At 39.6% G+C, this 19,449-nt stretch overlaps 1 protein-coding gene across 4 annotated transcripts; it reads right to left on the bottom strand.

Moving 5' to 3' along the window:
* Nucleotide 1: 1 nt before the first annotated feature.
* Nucleotides 2-17,606, bottom strand: COMMD6 (COMM domain containing 6). Of its 4 annotated transcripts, none has more exons than XR_014851657.1 (7): nucleotides 17,232-17,438; nucleotides 16,610-16,675; nucleotides 16,368-16,444; nucleotides 14,952-15,120; nucleotides 13,688-13,840; nucleotides 12,519-12,658; nucleotides 2,223-3,794 (listed from the first exon to the last, which is right to left on the bottom strand). XR_014851657.1 is itself a non-coding variant. In XM_085058353.1 (7 exons), exons 1-7 carry the CDS (start codon nucleotides 17,524-17,526, stop codon nucleotides 12,608-12,610), a joined length of 621 nt encoding a protein of 206 aa, XP_084914479.1. In that variant the 5' UTR covers nucleotides 17,527-17,606; the 3' UTR covers nucleotides 9,969-12,607. The 4 variants fall into 4 exon arrangements, 3 of the variants coding, with proteins under 3 accessions (XP_084914458.1, XP_084914479.1, XP_084914469.1); XM_085058353.1 differs by lacking the exon at nucleotides 2,223-3,794 and adding an exon at nucleotides 17,481-17,606 and having other exon boundaries at nucleotides 9,969-12,658; nucleotides 17,232-17,290; XM_085058343.1 differs by lacking the exon at nucleotides 2,223-3,794 and having other exon boundaries at nucleotides 9,969-12,658.
* Between the last annotated feature and the right edge of the window lie 1,843 nt (nucleotides 17,607-19,449).

Genomic DNA, 19,449 nt, shown 5'->3' with positions numbered 1-19,449 from the left:
GTCAGCCCGCGGGGCGGGGAAGGACGGCTGAGACACCCCACTCCTCCTCTTCCTCCTCCTCCTCCTCCTCCTCCTCCTCCTCACCGCCCCGGGGAGGAGCGGCGGGGCTACGCCCCGAGCGGGCACCGCGTCCCGGCCACCCCTGGCCCAAGGGCGGGACAGCCCCGCCGACCCGCACCCCAAAGGGAAACAGCGTGGGCTCCGCTCCGCGCCCCGCTCTGCCCTGCCCTGCCGGGGACTGCCGGCCTCCCTGCGGCCGCGGGTGCTGGGCTCTCCCTGCGGCTCGCAGCGTGGTCGGCCGTGCAGGGAAAGGGAGGAGGAGGAGGTCTGCAAGGGGAGGAAGGTCGCCGAGCGGCGGAGAGAAGGAGGTGGGGAAGCTGCCGGGCCCGCCCCCCGCCCCGTTTGCAGAAGCTCCCAAGCGCTTTTTGAGTTGGTTGTGATTCTGACGAGTCGGTGGGTCACCGGGAGAAGGCTCCCGGTAAAGAGCGGGAACCCGGGCCACCTCCTCCCGCGGCGGCTTCGCTCCTACGGCCGCCACTCCCCCCGCTGGTTCCCCCCGCGAGGAGAGCCAGCCGCACCGCGACCGAGCTACAGCAGCGTCCTCCCGCTCTGCCGAGCCAAGAGTTTCATTACGGCTGATTTTAATTATTCTTTTTTTCCTAAGCTTGTGTTGCCTGCTTGAGTCTTTAATCGTGGGGGTTTTCCGTGTCGCTATCGCGATAACATCTCTTGTCAACGACAAATCCGCCACCTGCCGTAGATGTTGGCAACTAGTCTTCTCTACCTGAGAAGGTAGCTGGACACAGCTTTGCCAGCCATACTGCATCCGTATCCTTTCGGTAATTGCCAATTGTAGCGACTATCCCCGTTTCAATCTGCAGCAACAGCGGCAATAACTCCCAGTACACGTTGTTATGGCCATCGTTTTAACTCTGCCTACAAATAAAAAACCTGTAGTTTGAGCTGAAGAGCTGCTCTGTGTAATTTGAGACTGCATGCTTATTTGTGCAGAGAAGGGTCATGTAGCACTCTGGTCACAGCCCACAGCAGTCTGAACTGACAAAAACTGTCGCATTTGCGGTATTTTCATACTGTTACAAACCACTCTGCTCATTTCCTGAGCAAACAATTTTGCTCTTTTTTTTTTTCCAGTTTAACCATCTAGTTTATGCATTCTGATTTATCAGTTGTAATTTTCAATTTAATATTGTTGTTTGGTAAGACCTCAAATATATCTTCTCTCATGGCACCCTACAAACCTTCAGGTACACCCTACAATGTCCCTTAGGACAGAGGAGCTAATGCAAAAAGTCTTATGCAGGATGACCACCAGTGTTAATATGTGCTATAATGGTACAAGTTCAAGCCAGACTGGAATTGCTTTCCCAAACTCACTATTTTCATGCACTTGGTCATCCGAACTGCATTGTTGTGCAGCAGATTTTACAACCAGGGTAATCAGAATAATGGCCAACTTTTGTGGATCACAAACCTAAAAATTTTCTTGTCCCTCATTCTGCAGTTAGTGTTAACCCTTTGGCTGAGAATGGCATTTAAGATTTTGTGCCCCAGCAATGCAGGATGACAATTTGTGAGCCTCTTAACAGTGCACCTGGAAGAGCTATTTGGTTTCTGGCAGCAGCGCTGGCACTGGTTTAATGCTGCAGTGAGCTGCTCCTTTTCTGCCAGTTCAGTTCTGTGAGCCGCCTCTAATTTAAGTGACAGCGCTTGCGGAGAGAGCGCTGTTGGCATAAAGGAAGGAGGAATGCCTGCTCAGGGGTGAAGAGGGCGGTGAGACTACTCGCCCCTTTTGGGGATGCTAGGTTGGATGATTTATCTAGAGCGTGAAGCTGCAATTCAGTCACTTGAGCGCAAAGACCAATTTAACCTACCTGGGAAGTGAACTAAACACTGGGCTTGCGCTAGAGCAGCAGCAAAACCCCCTCATGTGTTCTTTTGCAATGGTTTCAGATGGGATAATCATTAAATGGCTCCAATGAAGCAGCCTCAGGGGGAGGCAGCAGACCGAATAGCTGCAGCTGCTTACCAACACCATCTCTGAGACTACTAGATCCCTTTTGTTTTATGTTTGTATGTGACCTACCAAAACCAGTTTGTGGACAGCCACCTAAACTTTTAGGTGCTATGGCGGTACAAATAATTAAAAATAATCAGGAAACTTGAAGACAATCATGCAAATATATTTGAAAAAAAAAAGGCTGAAATTCTTCTAAGCAATCACATATCGCTTGATGTTCTCACATCATAAATATGGAATGAGAAGTCTTCACTTGCAGATGTTACAGAGCTGTGTTTTCAGCTGATAAGCATGCACTTCAATTATTGCAAATTATCAGGTAGAAATGAAATTCTAAAATGTGAAAAATTAATGTGAAAATCTTCAATTGTCACCAGTGTGCCTGTTTTGTAAAACTATTTGGTTTTTCCTTCTGCTGGGTGATTTGTATAATATGGCATGAGATCTGGTTATTTTGACTTAATTTATTTTCATTACTGAATTCTTTATACAAATCCCTTAGAAGATGAAATTAATCTATATAAATGCTACCACTAATATTTTAACTACATTCAAAATCAAATTCTCAGATGTTAATCCAAAATTTTCATGCGTTCTTCTTACTTCAGCTTTTTATGTCTCTATGAATCGATTCTTAGTAGTAATCCCTTTTAGCTGTCCATTACTTTTATCCATTTACTTCATCATTTCTTATCCTTTAATCTGCCTAACACTTTTTATCCTCCCATCTCATTAATTGTGTTTTGGTAGGAAGTCAGTCCTTTTATTATATAACTTTTATTCTTGAAGTTGGTCCCATTTTCTCTTTTCTGTTGTAAAATTTCATGTACCTTTTAGTTAAAAATTCCTAATTTCTCTCATATTGAGCACAGCATTCCTTTGCCCATGACATCTGACGTGCCTCTCATGTAATTTCTAGTGTTTAAACTATAATGATAACAAAAGTATCTTTCTCTAATTCTTTGTGCAATATAGTTAGGAATTAGCGTAAAATACATAATCCTCAGAGCTCAGTTAATGGGAATCAAAAATTTTGGGACAGAGAAGAAAGCAACTTTCCATAGCCCTTGTCAACAGAGCTTTGAAAATAAATGTCTGCTCTTGATGAAAGAACAGTTTCTCTCCAGGTCATCCCAAACAGAAGTGTAAATGTGTCATCAATGCCAGAGACATGACAGACAAAGTCTCTGGTGAGAAGCCACAATTTTTTAACAATTACTTTTTTATTATCCTTAGCATTAGCATTGGCCAAGTTTCTTGAAACAAACTGTAAAATCCGAAGGGAACGCTCTACTGGAAGATCTGAAGTACATAAAGTACTATGGGCAATAATTGCCATAGCATGTGCTGCAAGGGCATGTTTAGTTGGTCAAGTAAAACCAACCACATACAAAGTCAGACTTTTTTGAATTGTTGATAACCTGCCATTGTTTTTTGTTTCATACATAGACATTAGATGCAAAACCTCTTAAATTAAGGCATACTATTGAAGTGACCAAGCACAGATAAAGTTAACTAAATGTAAGTGCCTCTGAACATTTTGGATTTGATATGCTTATCAATGGAGTATTACATGTAAAGGTTATTTTTCCAAATAAAATGGAGAATGTATTTTCTGTCTGTTTATTAGAGGAAGTATGTTTAGTTCACTAAGACCATACCTTGATAATGTATGCTGTTTCGGCACATGGCACCACAGCAGCCATTTCATAGATCATATCTGGATCTTCAGTTCATATTCAGTGTTAAAAGATACCTGCAAAAAGGTAAGCAACGACAGCTCTCAGTAACTTCTTAAGCAGCAGAGAGACCTCAGCATCACATATGATCAGACTGTTAATTGCTAGTAATTATCTATCCCCTTGAGCTTTCTAGCCACAATTTTAATTGTAGAAAAAATATTAAGTTATTAGAAGAGCTGTAGGCTTGACTTTATAATCCCATAATTTATGCATAATTTCAGTCACCTTGTACTATCATTTCAGTAATATGCCCTGTAGCTGGAATTGCTTCTGATTCAATTGCTTTTCTAAGAATCATCTCACTTAGCTGTCTGGGAATTCAAGGTCCATTTCCATATTTGCATTAGTTTAAACTAGTCAAACTTTATTTTACTTTCAGATCACCTTTTTGTAAGATCTGAAATATAGGCATTTTTACTTTAAAAACCATTTAATTAATTTAAACTACCCCATCTTTTTTGAAGACTGTAATTAAATAACTTCTGAAAATATAATTGAAGTACTAGAAAGTAAGTTCAGTAGATTGGACATATTACCAGGGCTTTAAGCTTTAGCTGCTAGAGAAACTCTGGTGCCTCCTCTTTTAAAGTACATAAAAAACTTCACTAGAAATAATGAAAATTGTATATTTTGCAGGATTTGCAGTATAAAGATTATAATAGTTTAATATGCAATGCCAAAATCTTGAGTAAGACATATTGGTCTTGTAGAGATATGTCAATATCAGGGGACATTTGCTGCAATTTGTAAACAATAAAATGATGAAAAATTAATCTGATAAGAGGTGGATTGGTTTTGGTGTTTTCTTCTTAAATGACACTAATCTTTTTTGATCATAATGACAGATTAGAATTTGTTCTTCCAATAAAACCCAATCCAAAACAGATTTAGGGGAACTGGAATGAGCAAAGTTCATAGGAGAATAATCCCTAGCTAGAAATTTTATCAACATCTTTAGAATTTAAAACAACCTGCCACTTTTTATGTCTGTGTTCAGTCTATTGTTATCCTATTTAACATAGCACTGATTAAGAGATACAATGTATTGAATTATTATATTTCTCTTCAAAGAAGAGAAATTTGGTTGTGGAAAGATTCTTACTTAAGTCATTTTTTTGTATCACAGTCATCCCGTGAAACTTTGAACTCTGAAACAGCAGACTTTGAATCCAGTGAAGAACCACAATCATTTTATTTAAAACTAAGTTTTAATCTGGAGTCCTGTGTGATCATAGCATCCTTCCATGTGGAAACATTTGAAATTTGTTGGAGTTTTTGTTCTTTTTTTTTTTTTTTTTTTAATAAGGTTCCTGCCCCCCAAAAGTGTGTCACATCACCTTACTAGGGCCCCTGCTGTTGAGGTAATACAGAGTTTGGTGGCTGTCAGCAGCTCAGATCAGCTGCAAAGCTAGTTACTGCAAGAGAAAGAGCAACTTCTGCAACAAGGACTTCCCCATTCCCAATTATTTCTGCTTTTATAAAAAGAAGCCATTTTCTTCTCTACTATTCCCCAGCCGCTGCAGTAACAGTAACACACAAATAAGAGCAAAAAATGAGGGAGAGATGAAGTACTGCAACTGCAGGAGTCTTCTTCTCTTGCTGACAATGCCTACTACATCTACCCCATGTGTGATTTGGAAGGGATCCTGCTCCACTCCAACTCTCTAGCAATGGAAACCAAGACAGAATTTCTTGTCATTGTCAAAGCTAAAAGGAACATATTGATATTATTTCACAAATTTATTATTACGAAATGATAAAATTACAAATGAACCACAGGCTAGAAAGTGTGGTTAGATTTAGAAGGCGAGAGTGAGAGCAAGCAACACAGCCCAATATGGGTCATAAAGCAAGCTCCGTTTTATTTCACTGTATGAGTGGCTTATATACTGTTACAATGCTTATATTTATCCATTATTAATCTGCTGGCTAATTACACATATTACAGTTTACATTCTATTGCATTCTATTCTCATACATTCAGGGATCCTCCTTAGTTCCTCCCTAATCTTCTCACAAGATTCTCTCACAGCCCAGAGGCACAGCTGTGCCTCTTAGGTATCTTTCTCATAGCATCTTCCCAGGGCTCTACTGCGGCCTGTTAGCTAACACAGGTCTTGCTTGCCCTGGCACAAGCTTTATTCTCCAACAAGAAAGGTTAGGAAACCTGTAGTAGAGTGCAGGAATAACATGGAAGAGAGATGCTTTGGAAGACAAGAGCACTTCAGAGGGCACAAATTACATCTCTTCAAGAGGAAATGCAAATACCGTTATGACTTCAAGTGTACCATTATTAAAGTGTTCCAGCAGCTTCTCCACTTTGTACTCTATGGGTGGTAAGAGAAGGTACAGCTTAGCACGAACAACAGGGCACTGGTAGACCCAACACAGTAACAAGAATGGTGCCTGTGTAGCTGCTAACATAAAAAAAGAACAGATGGGAACCCCTTAATCCTCTTTCTCATCGTCCTTGACTCTCTCCTAGGTAAATCAACATCTGTTGTCTTGACTCTGCTGACTGCTGAGCATCTCTCATCTCCCCACATTCCCAACTGCGAGAAGCAGTGTGGCACAGCACACCAGTGATTCATGCCAGACACACACTTACATTGCTCAATTTAAATGTAAACTTTAGCACCCTTCTCAAGCTTCATGTGTGGTTGCAGCATCCAGGACTTCCCAGTTCAGAAGCATCACTGGGAGGGAAGCCTGTCATGCTTCAATTTGGGCAAGATCTCAGATGAATATTTTTTTACAAACACCTGTAAACTGCCAAAGACTCAGCAGTTATGACATTCATGGGGAACAGAAAAATTCTTTTCAGCTTCACCAAGAACATCTGAACATGGGGCTAGCACAGGTTTTTCCCATGAGAAATTTTCTTGTGTTTTATAAATAAAGATAAAGTTTGGATGTTGTTGGAACAGTGTCCCAGAACTTGGGCAGTGCAGGCCTGGCCAATCAGGCCTGGGGAAAGGCTTCTGACTGACCAATCTGGGTGACTTTTGAGAACTCTATATATGTGATGAAATCAAAACAATAAAGGTCATTCCTTCTTGCCACTGAGAACTGATGCATTCATTACTCTGCTAGCTGCTCAACAGCGACATGAACATACCTTTTCAGATTCAGAGGTAATTCACCAGGGAATTAAACACCCAGGCCACTTTCAGTGGCAGAGAAGCGTATTCCAAAATGCGGCATAAAGACACTGGTAACTGGACTGCATACCAGAATATGGAAAAAGGATTTTAGAGTGGTCAAACTGCATGAAAACCTTGGATAGAGAAATGCAGATGTTTTTTCTATAATCAAGATACAGATCTAGAAAAATCTCTTCGAGAGATGTATAAACAGGGAAAGAAGTAATATGAGAATAGGCCCCAAATGCAATATGGTATTACTTAAAGAGCAAGCCATAATGCAGAAATGTTAGTATAATTAAGTTACTGATCTAAACTGCTGCAAAGATGCAATGTATGGTATGTATTCTGTTATCATTAAAACGCTACATGTTTTTTATGCAACTGGAAATCTTTGTCCTAATCTTTTTAACAATTAAAAGAGAAGTTAGATTGTTTCCCTACAATGTAAGAAGTAGGGTGGAAGTTATAGTGACGTGAACTTATACAGTTCCAGATCCAAGCTACAGAGGGGAGAAAACCAGAAGTCCTTATCCCATTGCAAGACGTGCTTTAAAAGGATTGCTGTGAGGCAAGACTGTATGTAGCAGTGCCACCTGGTGACCGATGCTATGACAAAGTCCTCAGGAATTTCTATCTAGCACAGAAATTTATTGTATTAAATAATAAATTTTCCTTACTTTTCCAAAGCTCATTATGTGAAGTACAAAACTGACATTGAAACTTCCAATTTATATAAATGTAACAATATATGTAAACACTGACAGTATTTGGAAACTGTGGCAGATCTATCAAACAGAAAGTGTACTCAAAGTTGGGCAGCTTTGTAATTAGCCATAGGTAGTAAATGCAGTCATAGGGAAGAGGAAACCCAGAAATACTAAAAAAAGCCTTCATGGAGAAGAACAGCAATCTCAGCTTCCTTCCTTCCTCAATGACACAAAGTCACCCATACTTAAGAGACACATCCCAGTAACTCAGCTAAATGCCAGGTCATTTTTCCACCTTCCCTCAGAAAAGCCTTGGAAACAAGAATCAGGAAGTCTTTCCAAGCACCCAGGACTGGGTATGAGGAGTGTTAAGCATCATCTTTCTGACCTGTCTGCTTCCTTGTGTGCTGGTTTTGGCTCTGGTATAATTAGTTTCTTTACAGGAGCTAGAATGGGGCGATGTTTTAGATTTGTGCTGGAAACATTGTTGATAGTATTAGAGATGTTTTTGTTGTTTCTGAGTAGCGCTTACACAGAGCCAAGGCACCCCACCAGCAAAGGGGCTGGGGGTGCAGCTGATCCTAACTGCCCTAAGGGATATCCAACACCATATCCAACATCATGCTCAGCATAGAAAGTGGAGGGAAGAAGGGGGAAACAGTTGGAGTGATGTTGTTTCTAGATCTGTTACATGGGGATGGTGCCCTACTTCCCTGGGGATGGCTGAACACCTGCCTGTCCATGGGAAGTGGTGAATTAATTCCTTGGTTTGCTTTGCTTGCCTGTGCAGCTTCTGTTTTACCTACTGGACTTTCTTCATCTCAACCCAAGAGTTTGCTCACTTTTACTGTTCTGATTCTCCCCCTCATTCCACAGAAGGGGACTGAGCAAGCAGCTGTGTGGTGCTTGATTGTCAGCTGGGGTTAAACCATACTTATTCTGTATGAATAAGTATGGACAGTGCTGTACAATAAAAGCAAAAGTAAAGGAAGTATTTGGCCAAAATACCACAGTGATAAGCAAATCCAGTTACAAGCTGGCTGAGCCTCAGGAAGGAAGGACTGCAACTGCATACCATGCAAGCTGAGGTCAAGGCACTTGGGTCAGGGACTGACCTGCACCAATCCAGCTTCCTAATGAAACGAATGCCCAGCAAGTTATCAGCCCAACCAACAGGTATGTAACTGTACTAAAAATCTGTCTGGGAAAGGAACCCTCCCATGATCAACCAGCAAGTCTTGGATATGATACAGGCTGCTCAGTTTTAAGTGTTTCCCCTACCACACCCCCAGGCCAGTAGTAGAGGTTCTTCAGAGATGCCGCATTTTTTTTCTGCAGGCAGATCAAATGACTCAAGACACATTTTTGTGTTATTTTAGTACCCACAAGGTCTTACCAGAACCACCCTGCATGCCTCTGCAAAGGAGTGGAAATTACCCTCTCATTATACCTACAGCTAAGAGGGTAATAAAACATTCGAACAGGGTAAGCAGGAAAAAGAAATATTCGTCCCCCAATTTATCATCTCTGCTTTTATTTTTTATTGGTCCATGGCAATGTGTCTTCAAGTGTTCAAATAGAGTGCAAAGGCTTAAAAAGGGGAAAGTGAAAAATAAAGGGGGGGCCCACCATGAACAAGGAGGTCACATACCTTCAAAATGTGGTTAAAGAAAGGGAGTACAATTTTATGGAAGCAGCAAGAGATGCTTTTACTTGGCCAAAGTGTGCAGAAGCTAGATGTATAAAACACTAGTGCACAGACATAGTCCAGCTGTTTCTGCACTTCTTCTCTGGAGCTTTCTACAAAAGAGCTTGCTACAAAATAGCTTTCTGCAAGTGGGCTGGTGCGTTTGAAATTTATAGAAAAAGAAAGTCATGTGATGAAGACAATAGTCATGGCTAGGACATTCCTTTATTATTCCCTCCCCTGGATTTGTTGACTGTGCAAGATCCCACCCCCCTTCCTTCCTCCTGCCCTGTTCTAGGCAAACGTTGAAAAAATAAAATGTTTACTTGTCTCCTAAATACAGTTAAGGAAAGAAAATCACTTGAATGTAATTTCCTGCAAAATTTCATTAATCTCATATGTCCTTTGTCTTCTTTTCCTGGTTCAATACATTTTGTTTAGCTTTAAGTAATTGATACAAAGAGTCCTTGCCACCTACAGTTACCCATTAACTCCTTGGTACTCCATCACAGAGAAAGACCGCATATGTCTGAACTTTATCCTAATTTAGTAAGAAATTTAATCATTGTCTAGTCTTGAACTTTACTCATTACAGTATTTACAAGACAGACTTGCATGCAGTAGTCTTAAAACAAAACACAGACAAGCTTTGTCTTTGTTACCTACGTGTTTAATGACTGTGGACTTACAAAAATATTCATGTTATACAATTTCTATTAATCAACAATTAGAATTAGAAACACACAAGGACTCCTGATTCTCTTTGAAAATATCTGGTTTCTGCACATATAGACAGACAAATCACCAGCTTGTTTGGACATATTAGTATTGCTACCCTGAAAAATGTAAAGTTTTTTGTTTGGTTTCCTTTTAATAAAGTACTTAATTCTTCCATTACTCAGTAGAGGAATTCCTACTGATAGTGATCAGGACACATTTCAAAAGTTTGAGTACATAGCCAACTTTAAATCATAACTCCTCTGAAAATTCTCAAGATGGTAAATAGGTATAGCCTACATGTCCAAGCATCTTCCAGCCAGAATTACAACATGCTGGAGTTCATGGACATTAAAAAAAAAAAATCATCAATACTTCTAGACTATCTGACTTGACAAAATAAAAGTCTTTACAAAGGCTGACAACTTTCTCCTCTTGCTGATCGAGCAAGCAAAAATGGTAACTGGAAGTTTCCTCATTACCTTCCAACATCTACTAAATTGTTAAGACATGATTAATTTAAACTTCTTTTTCATCCAGTTCCAACGAAGGCACAAGTATTTCCAGCTGTATGAAGAATGTATGTGCATTAGAACACATAGAAAGCATTTGTAAGGCTCCACCTTTACTAAAAACAACCTTATTTTTTTCTGGAATTCTTACATTGATGTAAAAAAGTTAATTCACTAGGCCAAAGCATGACAATGTTTTCCAGTTACAGCAGCCTTACACTCCAACTTCTGCAAATTAAAAAACAATTAAAAAAAAAAAAAATCAGCTGCTCCCATCACTTTTCCATACACATTTATTTGCTCTATGTTCAGCCCTGAGCCCTTGCAGACAGATAAGGGAAGAGGCAAATGGGAAGTCTGCTCCCATGAGCATTTTGTGACATTCCACTGGGAGAGTCCCAGAAAAGACCAATCTGTGCTCTCCCCAGCCACAAAGCAAACACCTCAGACTTCAACCAGCATAAAGAAAGTATCATCCAGATCCATGATCATGGCTGAAAATTTTGTCAAAGCCAACACTGTTTCACTTCGGCTTCTAATCAATTCCAAGTACTGTTTTTATGCATCATGCAGAGTGCCTAAATAGGGGCATTCCTGAAAGCATTGTAGCATATGCAGCATGCACAACGTGCTACAGTTTATTTTCATAGCACAAAACAGCAAGCATAACCTGTATCAATGACTTTCAGCCAGCTTTTAAAAAAGTTAATTTAAAAGAAGATCTGAGTTACAAAGGTAGATGTTCATATTTTAAAGGGGCCTGAGGATATGTCCCAGCAATGCTGGGACAGCCTGAAGTTGAAGCATAAGCTTCACTCTGCTTATCAGTGTGAATTATCTCCCTTCAGATTTACTTGCTCTACTACACCACCAGCACATCTGGAGATGCAACAGTATTGCTTTTATTACATCCCACAATATTTGCAGTGTGTGTTTTGTTTTATGGAAAATTCAAGGAAAAAATTAAGAAGAGAGCATGCAAGCACATTTATCACTCCCCTTTAGAAACACTCCCATTCTTCAACATCAAAGTGTTGTTGGTTAGGACACCTTCTTAGGGCAAGTATGCAGAACATAGTCCAGTGGCTGCCTGTTACAATGCAACACACAAAGAAATCTTCTGGTGTGGTCCTTTCTCTGATGTGCTTGGCTACCACTCCAGCCTGAATTTTCAAGTTTCCTCTTGACTTTTCTAATTCAGAGGTTGAAGTGAGGCAACTACATCAATATTCTAATTTAATTAGAAAGAAGACTGCTGACCAAAACATCAAGCAGAATGCTACAGATTAACAACGGATGAAATGAAAAAGCAGAAACACATTAAAATACTTTCAAATTAAATTTGCCTTTCTACCTTTATGAAAAATTAGCCTCTGGGCTTCATTTCAGAGAATAAATTTTAGGTCTCTGGAAAAACTTAATGCAGTAACTCAGTCTTTATAAGCCTAGGTGGTGGGAAATAAGTATTTGAAATAAACACGCTGTTAGGACAAGTACATTCTCCAGTTATTAAGAGACTGGAAGCCAGATCTGCAAATACCTCCAACCAACTACCTGACAATGCTGTTCTTCAAGAGTAGCTGTATGCTTGTCACACTTAACTTCATATTCTCCTTATATGTTATATTACTGTTGAGTCCAAGCACATTCCAATTTTACAGACAAAAATATTAACACAGGATTTACCCTTCTCTCAGTATCTTCCCAGTCAATATTTTCAGGTGTCTTTCTGGCACTAGAGTTCAGCATGTAGTTTCTTACATGTAGTTTCTTACTCATGGGTATTAAGAAGTCTACAGAGATGCTTCTCCACACACATCCTGATCTTTTCTCTACCAGGACGAGCAAAGCTGGACACGTTTTTACAAACACTGCAGAGTTGGCTTCAAGTAATCAAAAGCAAAGAAATCTTCACAGAAATGCAAAGGTGATGCTGACCAATTCCTGTCCAGAAGGCAAGGATACATACCTTGCTGAACAATGGCACTTTATTCCCTGTGCAGAACGGAAAGTTTACTTGATCTTTCTCCAAAATGTCACTGTAAATTCAAGTTCCCTTCAAACTGTTTCAAGAACAGATGCCATTTCCTTGAACTGTCTGAAGAAGTTCTAGAAAGAAAGAATTGAGACAAATTTCAGTTGCTTGAAGAAAAGCTCAAACTGCAGTTCAAACTAGCATGTTAGACAAAAAACACTATCCATATTTCTCACTTGCAACGTACAGCTTGAACTAAAAGTTTCTGCTTTTCTTTCTGTGGGCTGGTTGGCATTTGAACACATTAACCATTAAATCTACCAATGTGATGCCTTAATAGCATGGGCTTGCTATTAATAGGAAAAGATGCTATGAAAGAAAAATACAAAGTAGCTCTTGCACCACAAAAAAAATACTAAAAACATCCCTTCTCACATGTCTCTACTCCCAGCTGAAATAATCCAGACTTCTCAAATGTAGCATTCATTTCCTAAAGTAGCTGAACAACAAATTATTAAATAGGCTTCAACCAGAATGAATACAACATTTCACAACACCCAAGGGATTCAGAATATCCTTCTCAAATTTCTGCCAATCAAATTCCAAGGATCTATTTGAGTTTGCATGATACTCTAGGTGGTGTCTTGACCCTTTAAACAGGAATGGCAACACAAGGGCCATGTTTATGCAAAATTAAAGTTACATAAATTCATAGATGGAGACACAGCAATTCAGAGTCAGTGGTGACAGAACAGACTGATCTCCATTCCTAATCATTAACAAGTGTTAGACTTAAGCCAAGTTTTAGATTTTGAGGATGGTGAACAGTTCAGTAGATCAAGAATATTTATCAATTTTTAATAAGGCACAATGATAGCTGACAAGCTCAGAAAGATTTCATGTCTTCAGTTGTTAGTTTATTCGTAAGAGAATAATTACCACTAAATTCATATTTTAGATAGGTGATGTAGAACCAAATACTATGAAGTAATTATTTCGCTTCTGTGTTTTGAACAGTTATTTAATGTTTCATGTTTGCATGACTGTATGAGTAAACAAACAGCACAAACATATGCATGAGGGTGTACAGCTGACCCTTACAACAATGGGACACTGCTGTTTTTAGGAGACTGAGTAACATTCAAGTAATACTCACTACAGACCTTGAACTGTGGGATCGTCATTTCAAAAGACTTGTCTGTTATTTGTCCTGAAGGGTCTGCCACTGTTAGTGTCACTGTGACATAAGGGTACTTCAGAGACCTGCAGGTGTCAGAGCTCATGGCAACTCCCAGTTTCCATTTCATATCTACAAACTACAAAGATGAGAATCATTTGAAACTGTGTCAAAGAGAGAGATCCGCCCTCCCATTGCCATTCACTTGGAGGGATATTTCACAGACAATACAGTACATGTAGAGCACTTATCCAAATGGAAAGCAAACAAACATTCAGGTATTATTGTGAATACAAAATCATCTGCCCTTCCCTTTAATGGTGAATAAGTAAGCAATTTAATCAGTTATTACATTTGATCTGTTTTTCTTACTTAAATACAGTCAACAGTCAAGTACACTCTTCTTAAAATTTTAGTAAGCGGAGCTTAAGCCAGAGTTCACCCAGCTTGGATATCATGCATGGGGCTTTTCTGTCGTTTTCTTTTTTTTTTTTTTTTTTTTTAAAGTGTCTAAATCAAAACCAAAGTTTCTAAGTCCAAACCAAGTAATTTATAATGGCAATAATGGAAAAAATTATGTCATTTTGTAACTGCATTTTAGATAAATCAAGTACATAAAAGATATATTTCAGACAAGTTAGTTTTAATTTTTAGCCTTTTGTGAAAACGGACCTTTAGAAGCTTATTATCAAGCCTCAGAAAAAGATTGTCTTTTCCTAATTCTATACTCTTTTTAACGGGAAAAAAAAATCTTAAAATAGAAACAGACTATTTTTTCAATCAAAAAGGGAATGCTGGAAGTTGACAGAAACTATCTTTAAAAATAATGGTTAGATTTAAGGGAGACAAAGAATAAGCAATCAAGTGCTGGTTTAATCAACATTAAAGAACAATTTACACTTAAAACAGATTTACATAATAAGCCAATACAATTGTCTGCCAGACTGACTGCCACTCATCTTCCCTAAGAGTACTACAAAGCATGAATTTTTAAAAAGGTATGAAATGTGACTTTATCATCCCAACAACAATATCAGAAAACTGTTATGCATGCAGACAACCTTTATTGTACATGCTGTTTTATCTGGATAGGTATTTGGCAACATGTGCATACACAGAGAGGCAGGAAAGCTTTCAGCAGTCAAGACAGCACTGCGTGCCTGACAACACAACACCCACATTTCTGAATGTTCTGATGACATTTCTGAAATGTTCATCATCAGCCCAACTGCACTTTGTCATTCAGTTACCTGCCCCACTGTGGCTGTGTTTCTTGCATCTTCTGACACAACAATGGCTTTGCCCTGCTCATTCCACACGTGACGAATAACTTGAACTGCATGTTTTGGCAGCGTGCTGACGGCACTGCCCAAGGTGGTGACAAGTTCTTCTGTAGAGAGATTGTTTCTGGCTGCTGTGCTATAATAGTGACATCCAGAGATCACTGCATCAGTTTCATTCTCCACAAATTTAATACAATTCTTCATTTCACCCCAAATAGCCAGGTTTTATTTCTATTTTATGTGTACTTTAAAACAATTCAGCAGCCTGTGATTATTATTTTACCAGAATGTTACTGATCTTTTGTATCCATGTGCAAAAAACAACATGACTTTAATATATCTTAATATGCAGAGACACAGCTTTGCTAGGCTGACACAACATCCAACATTAAATCAAAAATAATCGCAGCCTCCAAGTGCTGTAGCAACTGGAAGAAGCCCTAAGTCAGTGAGGGATGTGCGTGTAGAGCAGGTGAACAGTATTATTATTTTAGAAACAAGGCTATTTAATTAAACACTGAACAGGCAGAATTTAAGTATCACAGAAAGTAAGGGCTCGTAGGTCACAGTAAATGATGCCATAAACGCTCCAACTGAAAAGGCAGCAGCCTAGAGGAAAACTGCCACTTGACTTCCTCTACAGAAACAAGTTAAAAAAAAAAAATCCTATTCTATGTTTATTCATTCAGCTTCACTCCTCTTAAAGAGGCATAAATACAAGAGAAAGTGAGTTGGTCTCCAAGTAGCATGGTCAAATATAACTTCACGCATTCTATTTTTTAGATGGAAAAGTAGTATTTTAATTTTTTACTGGTATATTTTCCTCAGTTATATTAATGTTACATAAAATGTTTAGATACTAGATAATAAAAGAACAAGCAAGATCTTGAAAATTTTATATTTCTAAAAGTAGAAGAATTTATCAACTAAAAATACGACCCAAAAACTCAACTCATGGCAGAATGTAATATTGTAAGTTCTGTGTCCTTCAAACAGACACAAATGCTGATTTCTAATCACCAAGAAACAAGAAGTTTTTAAAACACATTTTTTCCAGGCAAAGGTCCACCTAACTTAGCTTTAAAAGGGAGCTTAACTTCCTCTATTTTGCCACTAATTCCAGAGCTTGCAGACAGCATCTTGGAACAATTTCCGCTCTATCTTCTTATTACAAAAAGTGATACTATGTATTAAGTAGCTTCACTTTTTAATGACACAAACTAAGCTGAGGTGTTATTTTTGCGCAGTGAGACTTACAAACTTTTGCGCTTTTCCCAAATCAGTTCATTTTATACCCACATTTGATGTAACTTTTCAGTATCACCATTAAGTTGTGATGCAAGGAAAAAGGATATTGTGCAAAGTAAATTATTTTGTGCTTACCTAAACAGAAATGAAAGAATGTTAGCTATTTTTGCCAGGTCACCAGTATTAATCTCAACCCCCGATGTTTGAATTCTCTAGAAACAGAATGTTCAAACAATTATAAATAATAAATTACGCATTAGTAAAAGCATCTTTGTGTATACACACACACAAGAAACCCCACATCAACTTGGAAATTCTATCCTTAACAGCAGATACAGCTACTATACTTGCTTACAAGTGCTGGTGTGCCAACTTACCTGACACAATTCAGCTGTATTTACACCTGGGATCTTATGGTTCAGATGTTGAATTACTTGTTCACACTGTGAAGAAAACATGTTTGAAGATGCTCTTAATGCATATTTTAATATACAAGACAAAGATAGTTTGAATACTTGGGATACTACAAAACAAAAAAGAAAACTGCTGATACAAAAATGGACAAGAAGAGTGAAGAGTGAGGAGTAAAGAATGAAGTAATTGAAGCGACTGATTTTAAAATTCCATCAAATCCAAGAAAAGAAAACAAACTAAATCAAGACTTTAGTTTCTACCCCACTATTGCTAATTAACACACCAGTTTCATATAAACTGTTCCAGTGCACACTACAGTAAACAAGCCAAATGTTTTTTAGACAAGTTACCTTGATATGTCATTTGGATGATAGACAAAACCAGATTTTTTTAAATCTTCCGCGGTAAAAACATAAATTTGAAGCACACCCTTGCTCTTAGCAGGACTGGTCCGTTTCATGAGTCAAATCAAGCTACCACATACATAAAGTTCCCTTTGCAACACACAAAAACCAGAAGAGCTTAAATAAAAACGCTCCCTGAGTGCCCGAAGCCCTTCCCCATCCCATATATCGCCCTACTTACCAGCTCTGCAAAAAAGTCTTGGGGTATTAAATGAATCTTATCTGCTGCACCACCACCATCTGAAAAACAGTAGCGATCAGCAACAAATACCCGAAGTGTTACAGAAACAAGTTTAATCTTTCTCTGCAAAACGCCTAGGCCATCACGCATGTACTTCCATTGACTGTAATTAACTTTACCCTACGTGTAGCTCAAGAAGCCCCCGCCCGCCCGAGCCCCCCGCTCCTCTCCCGGCTCCCCCAGCCTCACCCAGCGCCCCCAGCACCCCCAGCGCGCCCGCCGAGCCGCCGGCCATGGTGCCGCGCCCGCCCAGGCCCCGCTTCCGCCGCGCGGCTCCCGCCGCGCTGATTGGCTCCGGGCGCCCCCGGAGCGAGGCAGAGGCGGTGGCGCTGCGCTGATTGGCTGCGGCGCGGGGAGCACGCGCCGTTCCCGCCCGGTGCTGCTGGTCTCGCCCTCAGGCGCGGGCTGCGGGATTGCCCTCGGTGCGGTGGGAAGTGTGGAACCGCCCCGGAGGATTTGGGAAGCGCTGGTTCAAGTCGCGCTCGGTTGGCGCAACAAGTTGTTTGCTGAGCTTGGTTTATTGATGGGGCTTTCTTGGTGCTCGTTGTCACAGGCTCAGGTATGCAAATCATAGAAACGTAGGCTGTTAATGGATTGGAAGCTGCCCTATAGATCATCCAGTCCCAATCCCCCGCCACGGCAGCGACACCTCCCCCTAGACCAGGCTGTCCCATCCAGCCTTGTCTCGAACACTCCATGGGTGGGATGTCCACAACCTTCTGGGCAACGCATTCCTGTCTTTTCCACCTTTGCAATAAAGAGTTTCTTCCTAATGTCCAAGCTAAATTTCCCCACTTTCAGTTTGTACCCATTCCCCCTTGTGCTCTCACTACACTTCCCGACGGAATCCCTCTCCGGCTTCCATGCAGACCCGGTTCAGATACCGGAAGGTTTGCTATGAGGTTTTCATGCAACCTTTTCTTCTCCGGGCTGAACTGCTCCAACTTTCTCAGCCTGTCTTCGCAGAGGAGCTGATGCCTGTTCTGTTGGACTTAGTACAGAATGAACATCTTTTGTACAGGTGGATTGTGGAATCAGCCCATACTCCTTAAAATAAACGGTGCTGTTTGTGCGGGGCTTGTGTAGGTAAACTGTGTCATCAGCTTTATGGGGAAATAGCCACCTTTTGTAAAACTACAACTAGAAGTGTGTTCAGTAAGCATCTCTTACTGATAGTAATCAAGTTTGGGCTGTGGTTGGAGTACTAAGGCAACACTGACCATTGAGCAGTTTCACTTCTAAAAATAGTATTTTTACACTTCTCTAGTATCAGTTTTACATTTACTTTTAATTTTTTCATATATATATATAGAGAGCAAATAATGTTATAATCTCAGTATTCTGAGGCTGTGAGAGTAGTAAAACATAATTCGTCCAACAGTAGTACTGACTAATTTAAAAGAATGTATTTTCAGTAAGTGCTAATGATAGGATCTAGAAAATATCTCAGGAAAAGACTAATCATTATGGAACATGGTGTGTGTTTATGAGCTTTATACATTTATGACCTGTCTGATCTTGGCCTCTCCCTTCTAAAGTATCTAATTAAGTGTGCAAATGTGTTTGAGTAGTCTGTGTTTTTATGACCTCATGGATCTCAAAATACCGACAATGTATGCGTCACTGAGATCTGTCTCTGATACTGAGGATTTGACTTAACAATCTCTTTGTTCTTAACTTACCTAACTCTAATACATACTTTGTTATCTAGAGAACTTCACGTATTATTTTATTTTACCATTTCATTAAGTCTCTCAGTTGTGCCTTAACACTATGGCTAATATTCATTATGGTACTTTTCTTTCTTACTTTCTTTCTCCAAGATGCGGAGATGGGATGGGAAGTTTAGTATCTTGGTGGTTAGATAATTTCAAAATCATTGGCTGAAATTTTAAGATATTTTGTGTTTATTTTCATCAGCATATAATTATGCATTGAATTTTTTAAATTTGGAACAGAAGGTGGTAAAGTATGGCTTGATTTTGGTTTGTCAGCCTATCTACAGAGTTAAACTGTGTCTCTTTAGAAAATTCTGCCTTCTGGAAGTGTGATCTATGATATTTTTCATGTCAGAGAATGTAGATGCAGGCTATGATGGTACTCTGACATTAGAGGCCCATCTTTTAGCTGGAGAAGGACCAAGAACTTCTTATGAGAA

The sequence above is a fragment of the Lichenostomus cassidix genome, chromosome 1 (genome assembly GCF_008360975.1).
Source record: "Lichenostomus cassidix isolate B80296 chromosome 1, HeHo_3.0, whole genome shotgun sequence".
Lineage (NCBI taxonomy): Eukaryota > Metazoa > Chordata > Aves > Passeriformes > Meliphagidae > Lichenostomus > Lichenostomus cassidix.
This window is presented reverse-complemented; position numbering and strand designations above follow the sequence as displayed.

What these genes read in the sequence shown, in the direction of transcription:
- COMMD6 (XM_085058332.1), bottom strand. Translation starts at nt 826, where the DNA reads ATGCAGTATGGCTGGCAAAGCTGTGTCCAGCTACCTTCTCAGGTAGAG.